Genomic DNA, 23,573 nt, shown 5'->3' with positions numbered 1-23,573 from the left:
GTATCACCTTCTGAAGGTGTCCTGGATGCTGGGGAGGCCAGTGCCCATCGTGGAGCTGGCTGAGTTTACAAGTTTCTGCAGCTTTTTAAAATCCTGTGTGGAATTGCCTATTAAATGCACCGAAATTGCCTATTCATTGCGAGACCAAGCACCATGCTTGGGAGAAAGATGCACTGGACTCTTATGGTTTAAACAGATATATGTTCTTGAGTAGGACAACCAGAAATAACATAAAAATAGGATTATAGTCTTAGAGCCAAAGAGACACGTAGTATAGTAACACACACAAAATGCTGGAGGAACTCAGCATCTATGGAAACGAATGTTCAGTCGATGTTTCAGTCCAAGACCTTTCTTCAGGACTGAGAAGAAAAGGGGAAGATGCCAGAATAAAGAGCTGGGGTGTAGCGCAGAATCAGGCCCAAAGACCCACCAACTCAATGCCAAACATTAAGAACCCATTTACACTCATCTTACACTAATCCCAATTTTTAAAATTTCTTCCCACATTCCCATCACTCCTCCCCCCCCAAATTCTACCGCTTACTTGCACTTGGGGCGATTTACACTGACGAATTAAACTACTGACCCGCACATCTTAGGGACATGGGGCGGAACCAAAGCACCTGAGGAAACCTGCACGCAGTCACAGGGAGGGCATGCAAGCTCCACCCAGAACGCACTCTGGAGGTCAGAACTAAAGCCAGGTTACTGGGGGAGCTGGGAGGTAGTCGATGGAACTAGCTGTGAGAAACCACAGCTTTTCTGTGAGATTTATTACTATCAAACAAAATGCAATCAAAAGGTTCGGTACATTGAAAATCAAAATTTCAGAGTACGTTTTATTTTCTGTTGTAGTCTTATGATGCTAAGAACACATAATTAAGAGTACCTTAATAAATGTTCTCTTTTTATTCTGTTTCCATGAGGCATATCAAATTGTTTAAGGGACCATTTCAAAGCAATGTGTAACACAGTAAGTGTGTGAGCAGTATATTTGTCACTGTGTTGTGAAAAACCTGCAGGTGGTATGTTTTTCTTTTTGTGTGTGTGGTTCATGTTACTCTAGTGATTTGATTTAGATTACACTCCAGGTTTTCACGATGGCTTCATTTCTCACTTTTCTTGTGGATAACGTAATGTTGATATAATATATAACCCCATTACTTGCGCTTCTAAGAAAAAAAACTTTAAAAACATCAAAATGTTTTAAAAGTAAAACGCAAGATGCTGGAAATCCAGACTAACTAACTAACTAACTAAAACACACACACACACACACACACACACACACACACACACCAGTTCTCCAGTATTTTGCGTGTGTTACTTTGAATATTAAAAGTTGTTCTGAAAACTTAGATGGCTGATAACTTTTGTTATGAACTGCAAGACCTACCAACACAGAGCAACTGATGTTGTGTTGAGGCATTAATTTCAGCAATACATGGAATCTGTTTTGTACCAAAACAAACATGCCCGTTTTGTTGTTTCTTGTCCAGGAAGTATCAGAGGGGAGCAAGAGTACGTTTGAAGCTTGTTGATCTTGAACTGGCATCACGCTTTCTCGGGGCCAAGACTGATACGACTCTTTTGGAGGCTGAAGCTACTCTTCTGGGGCTGCTGGACACCAAAGATTCAAAGCAAAGGGAATGAAATGAGAAAACGGGACCTGATGTAATTTTGATTCTGTAAGGAATGTATATTTCTAGATTTAATAAAAATAAACTTACTACGAGGTACTGTTGTTGTGTTTGTCAGATTTCAGGGAGGGATACGTTTGATTGAATCCTCTTTATTAAGATAATGAGATTGGCTTTATTTGTCATATGCACAACAGAACACGCAGCGAACTGCTTCGTTTGTGGCAAATCAAACAGGCGAGGCTGCTGCTGGGCAGCCTGCAAGTGTGGCGACACTTCCGGCGCCAACGTAACGCTAACCCTGACTGTTTGCCTGTGAACTGTGGGAGGAAACCGGAGCACCTAGAGGAACCCCAGGCAGTCATAGGGAGAACGTACAAACTCCTTATAGACGACGGGAAGAATCGAACCATGATCTTACAGCGGCTGTTATAATAGGGCGCATTATACTAACCGCTACACTAATCCCATGCTGCAGAACACTCAAACTGAAGGAATGCATAAAAATAATTTTCTTTTGGTTTCGGCAAGCATATGACAGTGAGCACAGAGGAAATTTGATTCTTTATATTTGAATTTCCAAATTTTCCTTGCATCTCATAGCTGTGACCATCTGCAGGAGGAGAGGATTTGGAGGGTGCATAAAATTAGTGTTAATGATGGATGGTCAATATAGCAGCTTCTAATGTGACCCTCAACCAATGTCCTGCACTGGTCAGCAATGTACATGCGCTGGTCAGCAGTGCCACTGCTCAGAAGTGTGCATGGGCTTACCAGTCTTCTGATGAGCCTTTATTAACACTTAACCTTTTCCTTTTCATCAAGTTATTATTTAAATAGACCGTAAGAGGCTGATTTATTATCCCTCTTGACCCCATTCTCCTGCGTTCTCTCCTTAACCTTTGATGCCCTTACAAATCAAGAACCTATCAACCTCTGCCTTAAATATATCCGATGACTTGGCCTCCACAGCCGTCTGTGTCAATGAATTCCTGCCAAAGGAATTCCTCCTTATCTCAGTTCTAAAAGGACGTCCTTCTATTCTGAGGCTGTGCCCTCTGGTCCTCAACTCTCCCACTGTAGAAAATACCCTCTCCACATCCATTTTATCTAGACCTTTCAATATTCGATAGGTATCAATGAGCTCTCCCCTTATTCCTCTGAACTCTAATGATTGGAGGCCCAGTGTCAGCAAACGCCCAGAACTGCTCACAGTACTCCCTAATGCTGTCTGACCAGTGCCTCAGCATTATATTCTATTCCCCTCAAAATGAATGCATACATTGTATTTGCCTTCCTTACTACCAACTCAACTTGCAACGTAACTTTTAGAGAATCTTGCATGAGGACTTTCAAGTTCCTCTGCATTTCTGATTCCTGAATTTTCTCCCCATTTAGAAAATATTCTACGTCTTTATTCCTTCTAATAAAGTGCATTACCATACACTTCCCTACACTAAATTCCATCTGCCACTTCTTTGCCCATTCTCCAAATCTGTCCGTCGTTTTGTAGATTCCCTGCTTCCTCAACACTACCTCCCCCCCCACCCCCCAACCTACCTTCATCTCATCCTCAGACTTGGCCACAGAGCCATCAATCCGGTCATCCAAATTGTTCACATATACCATGAAAAGAAGTGGTCCCAGCACTGACCCCTGAAGAACACACTAGTCACCCTTTATTCCCTCTCTTTGCCTCCTGCCAGTCAGTTAATCTTTTATCCATGCCAGTATCTTTCCTGTAATACCATGGGCTCTTAACTTGTTAAGCAGCCTCATGTGTGGCACCTTGTCAAAGGCCTTCTTAAAATCCAAGTGCACAACACCCACTGATTCTCCTTTGTCTATCCTGCCTGTTATTTCCTCAAGGAATTCCAATTGGTTTGTCAAGCAAGATCTCCCCTTAAAGAAACCATGCTGACTTCGGCCTATTTTATCAACGTGCCTCCAAGTATCCCCAACAGCACATTGTAAATAATGGACTCTTCCCAACCATTGAAGTCAGGCTAACTAACCTTTAATTTTATTTGTTTTGCCTCCCTCTCTTAAAAAGTGGAGTGACATTTGCAATTTTCCAGTCCTCCGGAACTATTCAAGAATCTAGTGATTCTTGAAAGACCATTACTAATGTCCCTACAATCTCTTCATCTACCTCTTTTAGAAACCTAGGTTGTAGTCCATCTGGTTCAGGTGATTTATCTACCCTCAGATCTTTCGGCTTCCTAAGCACCTTCTCTTTAGTAGTAGCAATGACACTTCTGCCCCTGACAATCTTGAATTTCTGGCATACTGCTAGTGTTTTCCACAGTGAAGACTGATGCCGAAAACTTATTCAGTTCATCCACCATTTCTTTGTTCCCCCATTACTACCTCTCCAATGTCATTTTCCAGTGGTCCGACATCCACTCTCGCTTCTCTTTTACCCTTTATCTGAAAAATCTTCTGGCATCCTCTTTTATATTATTGGCTAGCTTACCTTCATATTTCATCTTTTCTCTCTTTACTGCTTTTTTAGATGGCTTCTGTTGGTTTTTAAAAGCTTCCAAATCCTCTAACTTCACATGAATTTTTGCTATAATAGGAATGAATACAATAAACTTTTTATGATTTTTTAATAATTCCTCTATTTCCATTTATCTTATGAATCAGCCCATTTTTTTGTTCTCATTAGTTTATTATCAAGTTGTGTATATCCAGTGCTGACGTACCTCACATTGGCTGGGAGAAAAACACACGGTTTATTAAATGTGTAGCATACCTTCCAAAACATCATCCAATAATAGGTTAAGTACTGTATTACCTTATCTGAAATGTCCATAAGATACAGGAGCAGATTTGGATTATTTGGCCCATTGAGTGCTCTGCTATTCGATCATGGCTAATTTTTCCCTCTCAAATGCTCATTCTCCTGCCTTTTCCCCGTAACCTTTGATGGTTTTACTAATCAAGAACTTATCAACTTTATTTTAAGTATGCCAATGACAGTTGTCTGAATTCCTCAGATTGACTATTCTCCGGCTAAAGAAATTCTTCCTTATCTCTGTTCTAAAAGGATGTCCTTTTATTCTGAGGCTGTGCTGTCTGGTGCTGGGCTCTCCTCCAAAGGAAACATCTCCCTGTCCACTGAGCCTTTCAATATTTGGTAGGTTTCAATGAGGTCCCCCTTCTCATTCTTCTCATTTCCATTGAGTACAGGCCTAGGACCATCAAACACTTCCTCATACTTTAACCCGTTCATTCCCAAAACCATTCTCATGAATCTCTTCTGGACCCTCATCAATGCCAGCTCACCCTTTTTTCAGATATGGGGCCCAATGTTTCCTGGCTATTCTGCTTTGATATATTATTTTCACTGTTTTCCATAACATTTCTGATCATCACTCAGTCTTTCATCAGTATGTACTTGGGCATTGTGCTTATTCTCAGATACGTGTGAATGAAAAAGCTTAAAACTTTTCTCAGTTCTGGTTTCAACAACTTGCTTTCATTGAATAATAACCTGCAGCGTGAATATCACAGTAGAAAGACAGGTATTTGGCAATTATTGTGGGATTCAATGTCACAAGGGATTAAAATGCTGCATTTAAACAGCAAAAATACATTATGGATTTCAGAAGGCTATGGATGAATGGATTAATAAAAACATTAAATGGAGAAAAAGGGCAGGAACTGATGCTAACAATCAGCACAGGCCCAATGGTTAGCCGCCCTTAAGTACGATACCATTCTCTAACTAACTTATAACATTGAGTTAATATTTTAATCTTAGACTTGCCAAAGATGAATTCTAATATCCAAGTTGAAATATCTAGCAAGGCCTTTGGGTCTAGGCCCTGGATACGAAGCAAGGCCTTTGGGCAGACATCCCGCCTCTCCCAGAAGTTCCGGGAGTCTCCCGCATATTGATAGGGCCTCCCTGACGCCCGCAAATTATATACAATATCCCGGAAATTGATTTTTTTGAGAGTGAGCGAGCGAGAGAGGGAGAGAGTGTGAGCGACGGACGTAGAGAGAGAGTGACAAAGCGAGCATCCTGATTGGTCTCTCTTTTTGCTACGTAGACCTATCAGTTTTCTCTGTGGGCAGGCTTTACAGTTGACCTCTCTCTCTTTCATTGTCCATCAGTTCAGTTTCGTGTCCTGCAGCGCCACGGCAAGTGTACCAAAAATAGAAAATAATGACAGCCCAGACTACACTAAAATGTACCTCTGCCTAATAGGGGTCAAAAATAATGACAGTGTTGCTCGCTGCAACAGTGACTTTTCTATTGCCCATAGTGGGTTAAATGACTGTAAAAGACATGTTGAGGTGAGTTTAACAGGTGTCATTCATTCATTAGCATAGGTAACATTATTTAAACTAGCTGGCTAGCTGCTAAGGAGCTACTCTATTGATCTCCTACATGATGAGGCCAAACTCCCTGTAAACTTACTTAAAGTTGTAATAGAATAAAAAAATGACTCCATGATAAGATAAGATAATATAATATAATACAACAAATTAACAAATTCATTGACACAGGCTGCAATGAGGTTGAGACTTCCGGTTGAGACCTCCCTGAAATGAGATTGCAGGGTGGGATGTCTGCTTTGGGTCTATGCCCTGGATACAAAGCGAGGCCTTTGGGTCTATGCCATGGATACGGAGCAAGGCCTTTGGGTCTATGCCATGGATACGGAGCAAGGCCCTTTGGGTCTATACCATGGATACGGAGCAAGGCCTTTGGGTCTATGCCCTGAATACAAAGCAAGGCTTCTGGGTCTATGCCTTGGATACAAAGCGAGGCCTTTGGGTCTATGCCCTGGATATGGAGCAAGGCCTTTGGGTCTATGCCCTGGATACGAAGCAAAGACCTTTTATTTATTTTACACTTTCATTGGTTTCATTTCACAACATTGGCCAGAAGCACAGAATCACAACATTTAAATACAGATAGTGAAAACAAATAATAGATTATTTGGTTATCTTATTCCACAGTTTCTACATTGTTTCCTTCAAATTAATATTTTAGTGAATTATTCTTTTTCTTCTCTCCTGAGATGTGGAGCCAGCTATGGTTATTGTTTTATTTCAAACCATTTAATTCATCTTGAACATAAGCATCTTAGTGCAGCTGTTGTGAATTTGAATAAAATTTCCATTCAAACATTGCTGTTTTATCTCAGGTGCAGCAGAATGAACCATATAGATTGTTTGTGATAGAATTCCTCTCTGCAAGACTAGAGAAAAATTTATTTGAATTTCAATTGTATTTTCTTGCAGCTGAATGTTAAGTTAGTATCAGAACTAGATTTTAAATGATGAACATCACACAAAGAATAAATAATGCCATTTCATTTTTGAATTTACGGCCTTTTGTTACAAGGAGAAATTCAAACGACGCATTTACTAAACAGAGCACAGCAAGATCTTTCCTTCCCTATCTCAGTTCCCCAAACTGTCTTGTTCAAACAAATTGAAAACAGGTCACATATGAATTTTTTTCAACCAACGAGCCCTTCTTTGTGCCTGAAGAATAACTTTTACCAAGTTTTTAGACAGAGGCAATGTTGACAGCTAATTTTGTCATAAAATCAGACACTGAAGAAATTTGGCAAACTATTGCTATCATCGAACTTAAAAGAACAGCCTTCTATCTTTCTTAATCATTCCTGAGTAAGATAAAGAATATGTTAATTTAAGAACAGGAATGTTACCATATTTCTACATACATAGAGAGAATATTCTCTTATATTTTACTGATATCATTCAAGAAATTGTTAATAACAGTATACACATTGTTTTTAATATTAAGTAATAATGGACATCTTTGCATTCCATAGTCAATTGAGTAATAGTTTTGTAAATTTGAATCACATTTGCGTTTGTCACTGATGTTCCGTCTAAGGTGTGTGTGTGCACACATCTTTTGCTACTAGCCCACAAAGGATTTCAAGCTGTGCAGAAAAGGCTGTCACCCTCTACCTCATTGGCATCTTTAGTATATTTCACGATCATACACAATCATATTTTCTTTTCCGGTTTCTGATGTGCACAGTGTTGGCAACGTGGAGTTTGCGATGATTTGCCTGCAAGTTTTAGAGCTGGCTTATTTGTACTGTTCATCTTGAAGAAATTGTTCAGTGCGCCCATGTTGTCCCTGGGCAAAGAAAAAGTTGCGCCCAGCACAAGATTTTTGCGCACACTATCATTACAAATTAGGGGGAACGTCGTTCAGTTAAAGGAATTTGTCCATTTATAGGAATACAAGATTTATTCCTTTTAAAACATTGTATAGATATTTTCATTAGTCTGCTTCTTGTACTATGTACTATGCTGTATTTTAAGAATGTCCATTAATTTATCCAACCATGTGTTTTTTTTGCATTAAATAAAATTGAAATTGCATCAATTTCTTGTAGAAATAAGGGGCAGAAGAAGTAAAATAAGCAGCTGGAGAGAAGCAATTATTTGGACTATTTCTGCCTACCCTTTGGTCTCTGGGCTAGAGCATCTTATGCACACGCTAGATCATAGGGGAGCAGAGGTTTCATTTACCGATTCAGCGACTTTGAAAAAAAGTCCCTGTTCCCAATTAGTGTTGCAAGTTGTACAGATCAATGGTGGGTTAAACTGAGCTGCCCACTCAAGTGGTGGGCGTACCGTTTCATAAAAGGAAGAGGTTCTGCTCTTTCATAGCGCTGGGTTCTTTCAGTTGAGCTACAGTGGGTTTGATTCTTGTGTGAAAAACAACTGCCACAATACTTAAATCCTAACCTCCTCACCCCTGACGGCATGGGAAAGTGCACTCCTCAGCTGTTAGTTATATAAAGGCTGTTGTAGTCATGAGAAATGTTGATTAAAAAAAATGCAGTTTAACATCTCTCCTACTCTATGTATGTCAGCTGGTCTAGCGAGCTGTATAATTGGAAAAATACCTTTCTGGGTGTGTTTGCAATAATTACGTGCAAAATTATTGTGGCTAGAATAATATGCTATTTGCCATATGTATGTCCATCTTTTATCTAAATCCAGAGGGTTTTTTTGTAATATTGTTTTTAAGGAATACTGACGTATTTAAGAGTTATAAGACAATTTAAACATATAATCTCTTTATAAATGCTTCTTTGCAAAGCACTGGAGGGATGTCCTAACAAATAATGGCTTTGGTATAAAATTTAATTTGCTTTAATTAGTACAGTTCAGATAAAAGTAGCAAATACAGCAATGTTTCTGTTGAAAATGTTTGCATTAATTTTATTATTTTTTAAAGTTAATATAGAGCTAAAATTGTGTACCTTTTGTATATTTATCGAGATACAGCGTGGAATAGCCCCTTCCAGCCCTTTGAGCCGCGCTGCCCTGCAATCCCCCGATTTAACCCTGACATAATCATGGGACAATTTACAATGACCAGATAACCTACCAACCGGTACATCTTTGGATAGTGAGAGGAAACCCACACGGTCACGGGGAGAACATACAGACAGCGGTGGGAATTGAACCCAGCTCACTGGTACTGTAAAGCGTTGAGCTAACCAACCAGCATGATACAATGGAGGTGTATATCTTCAGAGAATAGGACATGCCAGGCCAACAGAATGGCAAGAATTTTGAAATCAAGGTTCTTAATTCAAAGCATAGTCTGCCAAGTTAAAGGGAATTTTAAAAACATGATAAATGATGCTAATCTTTCTCAAAATAATTGAAGGCTTTTTAAATGGGAGGCAGTTCACTGAATCATAATTTCAGCAAAAAAAAAGGTTAATGATTTTCTAGTAATTGCCTTTCCAGTAATACTGTATATATGTTTTGGTGGAGGGACAGCTTTGACATTCTTGGTTCGTATGGTGTAATACCCGAAAGGTGGTTTTAGAAAGAGACCATCAAATAGTTTAGAAACAGTTGCGACGAGGTCACTAGTTCCAAAATGTGCCTGTTATGTGTAAAGGTTGTTTTACTCATACTCCACATCTTAATTACTAGCCAGGAACAGAGAGCCAAGATACTAAGCTCAGCTGCATTCACAAAAGTAAAGCCACCCAGATTCAAGCCACATCTTTACAAAGAGCAATCATATGAGGGCAAATAGAGCTTCCTCCTGAGGTTTTAAATGCTGTACTTGGATATACCCTAAAGAGCTTGGAGACTATTACGTAAGTTAACAGCAGCTGTGGTGTATCTAGGCAACATTCAGTGTTTCTCTATATCTTCTTCTGTAAGAGTCAGAATAATCTGATTGTTTTTTTTTCACCTCCCAATCTGCTACCACCCAAACCATAATCAGGAATTTAACTTGATGGAAAGCTGGTAGTAACACCCTACCATGTGACCAAGATGTTTTTTGTAAAACCCAGTTACGCAGTATGGGAATCAGGTTGATTATCTCTGCCTTATATGATGTGAAATTTGTTTTTTTTGCAACATCAGCATAAAATCATAAAATTATTCTAAATTATGAAATAAACAAATGGTGCAGATAATAATGAGGTAATGTTCGCGGACCATTCAGAGATCTGGTTCCAGAAGGGGGAGAGGCTGTTGCTGAATCATTGAGTGTGCGTCTTCATTCTCCTGTACCTCCTTCCTGTGGGTAGTAATGAGAAGAGGACAAGTACCAGATGGTGTGAGGCCTTAATGGTGAATGCTGCCTTCATGAGGTACCACTTCTCGAATGCATCCTCGATTGTGGAGAGGGTTGTACCATTGATGGAGCTAGCTGAGTATACGGCCCTCTGCAGCCTTTTGCAATCCTGCACATCGGAGCCTGCATACCAGTCAGAACACTCTCCATCAGTCATCTGTAGAAATTTGTCAGAGTCTTTGATGACATACCAAATCTCCTCAAACTCTCGTTAACAAAGCAGTTCCACTCATGTGCCTTTTTCATGATTTGGCTCCAGGACAAATTATTGGAGATGTTGACACCCAGAATGTAAAGTTGCTCACTTTTTCCATTGCAGAACCCTCAAAGAGGACTGGTGAGTGTCTTCCTAACTTCCCTTTCCTGATGTACACAATCAGTTTCTTGGTCTTGCTGGCAATGTGTGTGTGGTTGCTGTTATGACACCATTCAGCCAGTTGATCTAGCTCACACTGAGATTTTACCAATAATAATGGTGTCGTCTTCAACTTCAGTACAGTTGAGATGTTATATTGAAGTTGTATAAGACATTGGTGAGACTAAATTTGGAGTATTGTGTGCAGCTCTAGTTACCCACCTACAGGAAAGATATCAATAAGATTCAAAGAGTACAGGCAAAATTTATAAGGATGTTGAGGGTCTGAATTATAGGGAAAGGTTGAATAGGTTAGGAATTTCCCTGAAGTGTAAGAGTTGAGGGGAGATTTGATAGAGGTACACAAAAATATGAGGGGCATAGATGGGTTTAATGTAAGCAGGCTTATTCCACTGAGGTTAGGTGAGACGAAAACTAGAGGTCATAGATTAAGGGTGAAAGGTGAAGAACATGAGGTGGAACAACTTCACTCCGAGCGTTCTGAGAGTGTGGAATGAGCTACCAATGGATGTGTTGAATGCTGGTCCAATTACAACATTTAAGGGAAGTTTGGATAGGTACATGGGTGGGAAGCACTGTGATCCAGGTGCAGGTCGATGAGATTGGACAAACTTGATGGGCTGAAGGGCCTGATTATGTGCTGTAGAGCTCCATGACTGTATCAGTGAATTTACAGATGGTGTTTCAGATGTGCTTAGCCACACAGTCATGAGCGTAGATAGAGCAGAGCAGCAGAGCAACAACACATCCTTAATGTGCATCTGCAAATAAGGAAGGAGTTAAAATTTCTTCCTGTCACTGTTTGATATTTTTGGCAATGGATAATGATCTTGCCACAGCCTTGTTATTACAATATGCTGAGGAGCAGTTGAAATCCATTTTGCTTTCCCACTTAGAATTACCATTTTCTCCTCCTGGCTTCTCATCAGAGGTTAAAGTTGTAGGCCAAATGTCTGCATTTTTGAGTCCGAACGTGTGTCCAGTGGAGGCCAAAGAAGACAGACTGTGTTGGGGTTAGAAGACTGTGTGCGTGGAGGGACTGGGCTTGTTCATGCTGCTGCTGTTTGTTGCTTGTTCTGCCGGACTTTGTGAGCATGCTATGTTGGCACCAGAATGTGTGGTGACACTTCCGGGCTGCCTCAGACGCACACTCTTGTGTGTTGATTGTTAATGCAAACAATGCATTTTACTGAAGCACAGGTGATAAATAAACTTGAATCTTGAAATCAGCTCAATTGTAGTGTACTTTGAAATGGATTCTAGCTCAGCAGCAGACAATTCACCTCAGAACTAATAGAAGTTTCTTTGAATTGCCTTAAATCTATAATTAAGCATGTGGTCAATGGTAGATCTAAATTTCAATTTATTGGGCCAAGCAGATGAACAGTGAATAATTAATAAATGACTGATGATCCACCAGTAATACATTAAAATTAAAAAGCATTATTCATAATTACATGTTGTGTTCTTGGCCTTGAAAGCAACTGGAAAAATGCCCTCTATATTTGTGTCGATAAAATGTATATATTTCCAATGCTACCTCCCACATATTGAAGTGATTTGCATGTATAATTTAAAAAGCTGACTAAGCGACATATAGGGCAGTAGGCGTAGCTATTGGATGATGTGCAATTCCACTGACGTATTCTTTTGCCCTCATTGTTTTTCTTTGAGAAGGTACCCAGGTGCTTCTGCCAATAGTGACAAATTTATTAGCAACCAATCACTTCAGGGCAGGCTCAGCATCCCAGGCCTGTGGGCCAGCAATGTATTTAATGACAGTTGCACAGAGCAGGGTAAATGTGGGAGCTGGAGGAGTCCGTGGCTTTCTGGCGATTTCATTGCTTAGTCAGTAATGGAGCTGGCAGGGCGGAATCAATTATCGGCCAGTCAAGATTTTCCCACAGGTTGGTGCTTGGGAAAAGACTTTGCTGCTGCCGAGACAGCTGGCATGAAGTGTCCACTGGGAAAGTGGTCTGCTGAATGAAAGACAGACAGTTCCATGTGATAAATCTGGTGGTAAACTGGTGACGGTTCATAAATTAAAGAACAAACAGCAAAGCTTGTATGCCTTTCCCCCTAACTTGTGTCAGGTCTGATTTCAAAGGCTATCTTAAAAAGCTCCATTTAAAAAAAATCTCTTTTAAAAAAATTGCCTTTACCCGTGCAAGCAATGTATCAGGAATGATCCATTTTTGTGGTCAGGCTTCATCAAGACAGGAGCAATATATCATCGAAGTAGTTCGTTTTTTACTCGAGTAAATGGTGAGAATATTTTGGTCATAAATACAATTTAAAAAAATTGTTGAGGAGGGAGCAAATAAAGATATTGTAGCTATTTTGTCTAGTCAGTTTAATTTTTTTTTAAAACATTCCTTGTAGGACTGACAGTGAAGAAGCTGCCAAATATTAAACCCATTTATCAGTGTTCTATGAATGCATGTTAACTATGATGACTAACACTAAAATAGATTTAGATTTAAAGGCGTTTAAGCACCGAATTCTATGCATCCAGCTGTAAATGTTCACTTCTTAATGCAGAAATTTTAAAATATATTTTATGAAACTCTTAAGAGCTTGCCAATCCCTTGGTTAATAGCTAATGGAAAAGTAGTTAAGGTATGGCTGACTAAAGTAACAACCTAAGAACTGTATTCCTTCAATTTGATTGCAACACCACAAACATATTGTTATATATAAAAAAAACAAGGCATAGTTTCATGTAAATGTGATTATGAACAAGTTTAGCCAGGAGCAATCGAATCATTTTTATAGTGCGGTACACTGAGAAGGATTATTTCAGCAATCACCTGTACCTGAGAAGTTTTGCAGTATCTGCCACACCTATGGTTCCCACACTCTCGAGCACAGCATTGAGATATTAATAGTTCAGTTTAAGTCTAGCGTTAGAGAGGCATTTCCACAAGTAATTGGTTTCACGGATTAATAACTTTGGTGCAACAGCCAGTGGGGGGTGCGTCATGATTACAGAAGAGAATACCTTATGAAAGCTTTTGGCTTGCTGCAGCTGCCCCACCTGACATGACCTGGTCCTGAATTTCTGGGTTCAGGTCATTAGCAATGTAAATTGTTGTCATGCATTAAACTGCTGATGTGTAAATTTTGGGGTTAAAATCCAAGTAAGCAGTCAAAGTCTGCTTCATTTAAAAAGGATTAATTAATAGATTACTTCAAAAAGGATTAATTAATGGATTACAGGTGCCCATCAATTCAATTTCAGTTGTTTACCTTATGGGTAACTGATATATTCAAATGACCATATGAGATTCGGCCCTGTGAGTCTTCTCCACCATTCCATCATGGCTGACTGAAGTAAGTTGCAGAAATTTATAAAATTAGCCATCTCCATCACGGGCAGTAGCCTCCGTAGTATCCAAGACACCTTCAAGGAGTGGTGCCTTGGGAAGACAGTGTCCATCACCCAGGGCATGCCCTCTTCTCATTGCTACCATCAGGAAGGTGGTACAGAAGCCTGAAGGCACACACTTAGCAATTCAGGAACAGCTTCTTCTCCTCTGGTGTCCGATTCCTAAATGGTCATTGAACCCATGAACACTACCTCACTACTTTTTTTTATTTCTGTTTTATTTTGCACGACGTATTTTAACTTTATTAGACATGTATATACTTACTGTAATTCAGTTTTTTCTCTTATCATGTATTTCATTGTACTGCTGCCGTAAAGTTAGCAAACTTCACAACATATGCCAGTGATTCTGATTTATTATCCCTCTCAACCTCATTCTCCTGCCTTCTGCCTGTAACCTTTGACATCCTGACTAATCAATAACCTATCAACCTCTGCTTTAAATATACCCAATGACTTGTCCTCCACAGCTGTCTGTAGCAATGAATTCCACAGATTCACCACCCTCTAGTTAAAGAAATTCCTCCTCATCTCTGTTCTAAGGGGAAGTTCTTCTATTCTGAGGTTGTGCCCTCTGATCCTAGACTCCCTCACTATAGGAACCGTCTTCTATACCACTGCCATAGGCCTGAGGGATTAGTCTATCCAAGGTGCATTAGTGAATGTCGTAAAAGTATCTAGGAATGTTCATATCAAAAGTTTTTTTTTAGAAGTTAGTTTGGAAATAACAAGGGGACTTTACTGGCCACAAGCACAAGTTCTTAAAAAGTACTTGGCAGAGCAAAGTTAAAATCGAGAACTGTCCTGTCAGTCACATTTACTTACAAACATGTATTGGCCTGTTACTGGTGTGGTTCTTCTGAGCTGGAAATGTCAGATGTGCAGTTGGAAAAACACTAAAACATCAATGAAATGAATGTGCAGATTAACAAACTTTGTAGCACTTTATTTTTCATTTCTACACTTAATAACTGCTGAAAAATGTTTTTTTTAATCTTAAGTACTTTTCTAAAAAATACTTTATTTAGGGAACAATACTTTGTATATCATAAGAACATAAGACATAGGAGCAGAATTAAGCCATTTGGCCCATCAAGTCTGCTCACCTATTCCATCACATCTGATTTATTATCCCTCTCAATCCCGTTCTCTTGCGTTTTCTCTGTGACTTTCGACACACTCTGATATCCATCTCTGTGTGTGCTGACACTCATTAAATTGACTTCTATTGTGAAAGAACCACTGTGGGCCAAATAGATCTTTACAGTAATTGGTCAGTGGGAGAGATTGGAAACTGATTTCTGAAAATCCTAGTGTTTACACTATCTTTACCACAAATGTTTGTACATTAGTACCTGGTGAGCATTACTGGCTCCACCAGGACTTTAGACATTTATCTATTGAGTTACCATGGAGCTTGGTGTTTGGGATTTTAGCTGTAATTGGGCAGTGGCAAATGGCCTCTTGAAATAAGCCAAGAATCTATAAGTTTATGATTTTATCCCTAAAAAGCACATTGACCAAATGAGATAATCTTCCTAGAACTCTCACTTCTGTCTTACTTCAGTGGAGTCACTAAAGTGAGGTTCAGGAAGGTGAGGTCTGAAGATGTCTATGTAATAGTTCTTGAAGAATATCATTGGAGAAACCATGAAAGATTCAGCGCTTCCCCCCACTGTCCTGTATGTAAGTGAGATTATCTCTGCAATGTGTGAAGTAATCTGTTACCAGAAATCAAGTTTTAAGAAGAAAACCAGAGCACACTTTGCATTAAGGATTGGAAAGTCAGGTGTGCTTGCTGCCCATTGCCTTGTCAGCAAGGCAATGGTGCCAACAGAAACATGATGTTGGGTAATTAAGCTCTTCTCAAAATCATTGTTGCAACACCTTGATTGTGCTGTGCATGGATGAGCATTTCAGTCCGCTTATAAGGATTGAAAATGTTTGCCGTTGGGTCTGCTGAATGATGCAATAAATCCATGTCAGGTCTTGGAAATATTTGGTAAATTTATATTAGTGAACAATTTTAAATCTTCCAATACTGTAGTAAATTCCATTTTCCTATTATACCGTGCTTAATTTGAATTATCCTATTCAATTATGATGTGATTGAATGTATTTCTGAATCTGTATACATTTGCAAATTGCAATTTTTCCCTCTGAAAATGGGAGTACACGCCTAAAATTTGTGCAGTATGGATTCCTCCCTCCTTTCATTGATGACTATGCTGATCAGTTTTTCTTTGTTATTCAGTCCTTCACAGGATTTGTACATCACTGGTTACGCTTTGCAACCCTTTATGATTTGCCATTTATAAGATGGCAATAATCCACACTTTTGTACATGGTGGAGGTGGGACCATAGTGTTAGGCAGAAATTTTGGCATTGTAACCTGATGACAAGAGTCAACAATATATTTATAAGTCACGATGGGTTATCATTTGGAGGTGGTGACCTGTGAGCTTGGAGTGTGCTGTTTTGCTCTTCACCTGTACTTTAAAAGTGACGGAAATGTTTTGGGAAGTCTGTAAGAGGACCCTTGCTGCAGAGTATCATTCTCTGATCTTGACCTACTCCAACTTTCCTCCTGGAGCAATAGATCCACAGCAAATGCCATATCTTTGACTCTTCACTCAACCCTGGAACGTCCGGACAACAAAAATGCCTTCATCAGAGTGCCCTTCATTGACTACAGCTCAACTCAACTTTACTTGCCTCACGATTGAATTGTTCCCACAACCAATGGACTTTCAAGGACTCTCCATCTCATGTTCTTGATATTTATTGCATATTATTATTTATTATTTATTTCTTTTTGCTTTGCACAGCTTGTTTTCTTCCGCACTCTGTTTGAACACCCAAGATACATGGTCCTTCATTGACTCTATTATGGTTATTATTCTATAGATTTATTGAGTATGCCCACAAGAAATTGAATCTCAAAATACATATATGGTGACATATATGTACTTTGATAATAAATTTATTTTGAAATTTGCCAACATAGTATGTGTCAGGTAAAGTTTCTGGTTAATGATGGCACCCAGTCTATTAACAATAGAGGGTTAAATATGTAGTTAGCTATGTTGTAAACCCGACGCAGATTGGGGGACCACTTCGTTGAGCACCTCTGCTCCAACTGCCACAACAGACAGGATTGCCCAGTAGTCATCCACTTCAACTCTGCTTCCCACTCCCATTCAGATATGTCCATACATGGCCTCCTCTACTGCCATGATGAGGCTAAACTCAGGCTGGAGGAGCAACACCTCATATACCATCTAGGTAGTCTCCAGCCCCTTGGTATGAACATAGAATTCTCCAACTTCCGGTAATTCCCTCCCCCTTCCTTCCCCTATCCCTATGTCACTCTGCCCCCTCCCCCAGCTGCCTACCACCTCCCTCTTGGTTCCGTCTCCTTCTGCTACCCATTGTGTTTTCCCCTATTCCTTCTTCACCTTTCCTGCCTATCACCTCCCTGCCTCCCTTCCCCACCCCTTTATCTTTCCCCTTACTGGTTTTTCACCTGGAACCTACCAGCCTTCTCCTTCCCACCCTCCCCCCACCTTCTTTATAGGACCTCTGCCCCTTCCCCCTACAGTCCTGACGAAGGGTTCCGGCCCGAAACGTCGACTCATCGTTTCCACAGATGCTGCCCAACCTGCTGAGTTCCTCCAGCGTGTTGTGAGTGTTGCTTTGACCCCAGCATCTGCAGAGTATTTTTTGTTAAATGTGCTATTATATTTCCCTGTGTACTGGAATTCCCTGCCTGAACTTTTCCTACTCTCTCCTTTCTCCCCACTTATGGCTCGCTGTAAACTTTCTCCTTATGCCGCGTGGAATTTACTCTCGTTGTGGGATCTCATTTCTGCTTGATGCGCTCTCCTGGATAAAGCAAAATGCTAAATGCACAACTGGTCACATATTCATTGATAAGTGACTTATTTTGGATGAAGTAGTGATATGTTTAGTTTATGTTTGATTAGATTTTCAGTGATACTTATGTCAGTTGGAAGTGAATGCACACAGTTTATAGGCAATGTCAGCACATTTTAAAGCCAGCGCTGAATGAAAAATTCCAGCACGAATTACACGTAGAGTATGTGACAAGCTATCACAATAAAATTGAAATCTTGCTGTATTTTGTTGATTTTTAACATATATTTTAAAATGCTTTATGTCCCATTTGATGTAAAAATTTACTAGTTCCTGCTTGGATTTAAGGTACATGAACTAGATAGTTAACTTGCATCTCCTCTCTTTTAATTTTGATTTAAGCCACACCTCTCGGTGGCTGCTGTTTTAAATAACATTTTGTGTAAATGCATGGGAATGGTTTTAAGAGTGTTCAAAACCACTTAACCATGTTGTAGTGTATGTGCAGATCTACGTGCTCACTACTCTGGCCACGCGTAGTGCAGAGAAGATGGAACAACTAAAATAAAGAGCCAGTAAATGTGGAAAAACAGCAAGTGAGGCTGCATCCGTGGGAAGAGAAACAGTCGAAGAGCCTTTGACGAGACTGAAAGGGACAGAATTAAAGCTGTGGGAGCCATGGGGAGGGGAGGTAGCCATCTCTAATAGGATCAAACAATGTGTCGATGAAGGGTCTCAGCCCGAAACGTTGACTATCCACTTCCCTCCATCGATGTTGCCTGACTCACCGAGTTCCTCCAGCCCTTCTCGTGCTACCTCAGGCTCCAGCTTCTACACTCTCCTGTGTCTCCACTGTTTTTCATCAATGGCTTTTCATCAGGCCTAAGGAAAGTTGCTCTCAGGCCTGAGAAAAGTTAGAAATCAAACATGCTGTAAGTTGGAGGGGAGAGGTGGAGTGTACAAGGAGAACACCTCTGGTGGAGAGAGTATAATGCAGGTTTAAAATGGAAGGTAACTGTAAGCTTGGGGTCACTCTTGCAGCCTGAGTAAGTCTCCTCTCACTTTTTTTTCCCACTCCCACTTTGACTTTTCTGTCTGTGACCTCTTATAAGCTTTCTGATGTGTTGCAGTTCCTACTGTAGGCTAGAGGGACTGCAATTCATCTTCTGACAGAAAGTTCACTCTGTTCTTCTCCCACAGATGCTGCTTGAACCTCCTCCCAGACTTGGCGTTCTCTGTTATTGTTTCAGATGCCCAACCTCTGCAAAGTTTTTCTTCCTTAGTATTTTGTAACTCACGGATCCAGCATTGTTTCCCTTTCTGTGTCTCTCACATTCAAGTGGTTCTGTTTATTATCAGAGAATGGGTACAGTGTACACCCTGAAATTCTTACTCTTCGCAGACATCCACGAGAAACAGAAGAACCGCAAAAGAATGAATAACAGAAAAATATGAGAACCCCAAAGCCCCCCTCCCCCTCCCTGCATGCAAGCAGCAGCAAAGCGTCAACGCATCAACCTCCCCCCATCCACTTCACCAAAAAAGTGTCAGCAACCCCCACCCGCCGAGCACCCACAGAGAGACCATGACCGACAGTATTGTTTAACCGACAGTTTGACATGCCACCGGAGCTCTCTCTTGTTAACAAGAGACAGAGAGACGTCACCCATTTCTTGGCAAAAAGGGAGACTAACAGTTGCTGTTACAGTGTTGCAGTCTGCCCCATCGCTTTTTATTCTAAGATTCTCCGACTTGAGAATGGGCAGCAAACTCACCCCACCATCGAGAGAAAGAGAGAGTGCAATCACCCGACTGCGGAGACCTCCATCCACATGTCCGATGCAGCGAAATCCCGATGTTCCATCTCCCGCGATGCCTCAGTCGGCAACGCCGGGCCTGTAATCGGTCATCCACAGGGCCACACTCCAGAGGTGCCATCTTCCAACGCACGCCTGGAGAATGCTGTAAAACAGCCGATCGGTGAGCTCCAGGAGCGGGAGCTCATCTGTCGTGAAGTGCTGCTGTTCTGAGTGCCGTTGCAGATCAGGGACCTTGATAGAACCCCAGTCACCTTGAAAAGGAAAACGAAGAGACACTAAAGGGAGGAATTTAAGCTGTTTCCGCAGATATGCTCAGAGAGGTAGCCTCTTGGTGCCATCTTAACTCTGCCCTCCTGCTTTCATAGAACATAGAAAATTACAGCACAGTACCGGCCTTTCAGCCCTTGATCTTGTGCCAGCCTTTTAACCGACACTAAGATCAATCTAACCTTTCCCTCCTATGTGGCCCTTCATTTTTCTATCATCCATATGCCAATCTAAGAGTTTCTTAAATGTCCTAGATGTAACTGCCTCTAACATCACCCCTGGCAGGGCGTTCCACACATCCACCACTCCTCGTGTAAAAAAAACTCACTCGATGGAGGTGTACAAAATGATAAGAGACATAGATCATTCATAAGAGGCATTTCGTCCACAATTTTTATGTCGCCTCTGTGATTAACATGCCTTTTCCACCCTTTCTCCACGGCCATCACTTGATCCATTCAGTCTCTCGTGGTCCTCACCCTGTCACAGACATTCCCTTTGTGCTCACCAGCTAATCTGTCTCTCTGTGACTTGAAGCTTAGACATTCAGAAAGTTTTTCATTCAGGTTAAAGCTTGCTGTCAGCTCTTGTTTTCCTTTCCACAGATGCTGTCTGACCTGCTGAGTATTCTGTTTTTATTCATTATGATAACCGTATGGAGAATACAAAAAGACAGTAGGTCTGCCAGATCGTGTGGAACTGGATTATTTAACCCTTTAACAGCTCAGGACATGCGAGGATACATGAGGCACATGCCGAAGGCAGAGTAGTTCTCCCCTTTCTGCCTCCCCTGTGTCGCGCACCCCCCACCTCCCTCCAAGTGCTATTTCAGGCTAGCTCCAGGTTGAAAGCGGTCTGACATTTAGTGACATGAAGTGGTAGCTGGTAGCCAGAAGACCAAGGAGATTATTGTGGACTTCAGGCATGCTAGGAGCCACACTCATGTCCCCATCTACATCAACAGAGCTGTAGAGGAGCATGTATCAAGCTTCAAATTCCTTGGTGTCCACATTTCCGAGGATCTCACCTGGTCCCTGAACTCCTCCATCCTGGTCAAAAAGGCACAACAGCCTTTTTTGTTTTGTATTTCCTGCGGAGCATCAAGAAAGCTCACCTGTGTCCCAGGATGCTGACGGAATTATACTGTTGTACCACTGAGAGCATACTCACCAACTGCATCTCAGTGTGGTATGGCAATTGTCCTGTATCGGACCGCAAAGCACTCCAGTGGGTGGTGAAAACTGCAGGAAAAGGGTACTGATTGTGGATGACCAGCCATGATCACAGTGAATGGCGGTGCTGGCTCGAAGGGCTGAATGGCCTACTCCTGCACCTATTGTCTATTGTCTATTGCCCAGCGGATTATCGGCACCCAATTGCCCACTATTGAGAATATCTACCATAAATGCTGCCTGGGCAGGGTGAAAAGCATTAACAAGGATGCATCTCACCCTAACCATGGACTTTTTACTCTCCTCCCATCTGGTAGGTGCTACAGGAGCCTCCGCTCCCGCACCAGCAGACACAGGAAGAGCTTCTTCCCTAAGGCTGTGACCTTGCTGAACCTCACATCACAGCGCTAAGCAGTATTGCACCCATATTGTACTGTCTCAGTACTTTTATATTTGTATGCTGTAGCACTTACTTTTTATTCGCAGTTATTTTGTAAATAATACTGTTCTTTTGCACTTCCGGTCAGATGGTTATTGCATTTCATTGGCTTTGTATCTGTACTCAGCACAATGACAATGAAGTTGAATCTAATCTAGCTGGCAAATGTGGACAAGGCAGAAGGAAAGTCGTTCATCAACTTAGCTCTGATGTATGAAACTTTGGTGTTATTAAGTGCTAGATTTTCCCAGAATCGGGAGCATTCACAGAGTTACAAACCTGCACTGTTGAGTGCTGTGTGGCATATATACAGATACCCAATTATACTTTAGTGAGGTAGGTGTAAGAGCAATTCAGAAGCAAGGCAGAAAAATAAGAGTCTTTTCTTTGCGTGTCAAGGAAACAGAGTTCTATCAATTAAAAAGTTCAAAGTAAGTTTATTAAGAAGTACATATATGTCACCATATACTACCTTGAGATTCATGTTCTTGCAGGCATTTACAGGAAAAGAAATAAATACAATAGAATTTATGAAAAACTATAAATAACAATGACTGGTAAACAACCAAAATGCAAAAGAAGACAAACAACAGGAATTCTGCAGATGCTGAAAATTCAAGCAACACACATAAAAGTTGCTGGTGAACGCAGCAGGCCAGGCAGCATCTCTAGGAAGAGGTGCAGTCGACGTTTCGTCCTGATGAAGGGTCTCGGCCTGAAACGTCGACTGCACCTCTTCCTAGAGATGCTGCCTGGCCTGCTGCGTTCACCAGCAACTTTTATGTGTGTTGCAAAAGAAGACAAATTGTGCAATATGAAAAAGTAAATAAATAATACTGAGTGGTAGAGTCTTGAAAGTGAGTCTATAGGTTGTGGAGATAGTTCGATGTTGAGGTGAGTGAAGTTTTCTGCGCTGGTTCAGGGGGATGATAACTGTTCCTGAACGTGGTGGTATGGGACCTAAGATTACTGTTTTTGAAAGAAAGGTGATGAGACATTCGTAATTGAATCATAATTTGTGAGTGATGGTATCACAGAAGTGCAAATGATCAAGCAGCTACTGTTTGACTGACTGCATTATATGTACTGGGAGGATCTTACATTACTCTCACTTTGTGTTCTGTAAGGGATTTTAAAGTAGATCATGAGAGCTGGCCACTCATGAGAGCTCGTGAACATTTATTTCCAATTGAGGCTCGCAGCGTGGGCCAACAACTGCAAATGATCTGCTGAAATCGTTTAACTTCTGAAAGCTGGGATCCAGGTGTGCAGAAACTCGGTAGAACTTTTAAAATTCACTTTAGCAGATCTCAGGTTGGTGGGAGCACACTTTAACTTTCCCTGAACTTCGGCTTGTAGGATTACTCAGTGGTAACACACATTCCTGGTTAGGTAATCAGTCCCCTACTGGAGTATACCTGTGTGGTCATTAATGGACACAAGGATCAGACTCAGTTGTACTGAGTAACCCAGTTAACAACACACTCATATTCCCTGTGGTTCTGAGTAGAAATGCTTGTTGTTAATGGAAAGCTGCCAACAACTAATTGCGTTCAATATGAACCTGCGCCTTAGTTGAAGAGTGGATGGAATAATGACAAAATAGAGATTAGAAAGAGAATTTTTCTGTTTTGTACCTAATAAGCATCCACATGTGGCAACAAGGAAGAAATGGCCTAATTCTGCTCCTACAGTATGTCTTATAAGCATTTATCATAGAACACTATAGTACAGTACAGGCCCTTTGGCCCACAATGTTGTGCTGACCTTTTAACCATACTAAGATCAATCTAACTCTTCCCTCCTACACAGCCCTCAATTTTTCTTTCATCCATGTGACTCTGTTAAGATTTCTTAAATGGCCCTAATTTATTTGCCTTTACCACCACCCCTGGCAGGGCATTTCCTGCACCCACCATTCTCTGTGTAAAAACAAAAATTACCTCTGACACTCCCCCCTGTACTTTT

The 23,573-nt window shown here is 40.9% G+C and overlaps 1 protein-coding gene across 2 annotated transcripts in view; it reads left to right on the top strand.

The window, feature by feature from the left end:
- tpd52 (tumor protein D52) overlaps nt 1–1,734 on the top strand; it is a 213,670-nt gene extending 211,936 nt beyond the window's left edge. For both annotated transcript variants that reach the window (XM_063065563.1, XM_063065552.1), the window contains one exon: nt 1,503–1,734. In XM_063065563.1, the coding sequence (XP_062921633.1) occupies nt 1,503–1,656 (154 nt within the window). In that variant the 3' untranslated portion in view covers nt 1,657–1,734. The remainder of the gene's footprint in view (nt 1–1,502) is intronic.
- Nucleotides 1,735–23,573: the final 21,839 nt, after the last annotated feature.

The sequence above is a fragment of the Mobula hypostoma genome, chromosome 1 (genome assembly GCF_963921235.1).
Source record: "Mobula hypostoma chromosome 1, sMobHyp1.1, whole genome shotgun sequence".
NCBI lineage: Eukaryota > Metazoa > Chordata > Chondrichthyes > Myliobatiformes > Myliobatidae > Mobula > Mobula hypostoma.
Note: the sequence above shows the minus strand (reverse complement) of the source record. Positions and strands in the feature narration are given on the sequence as shown.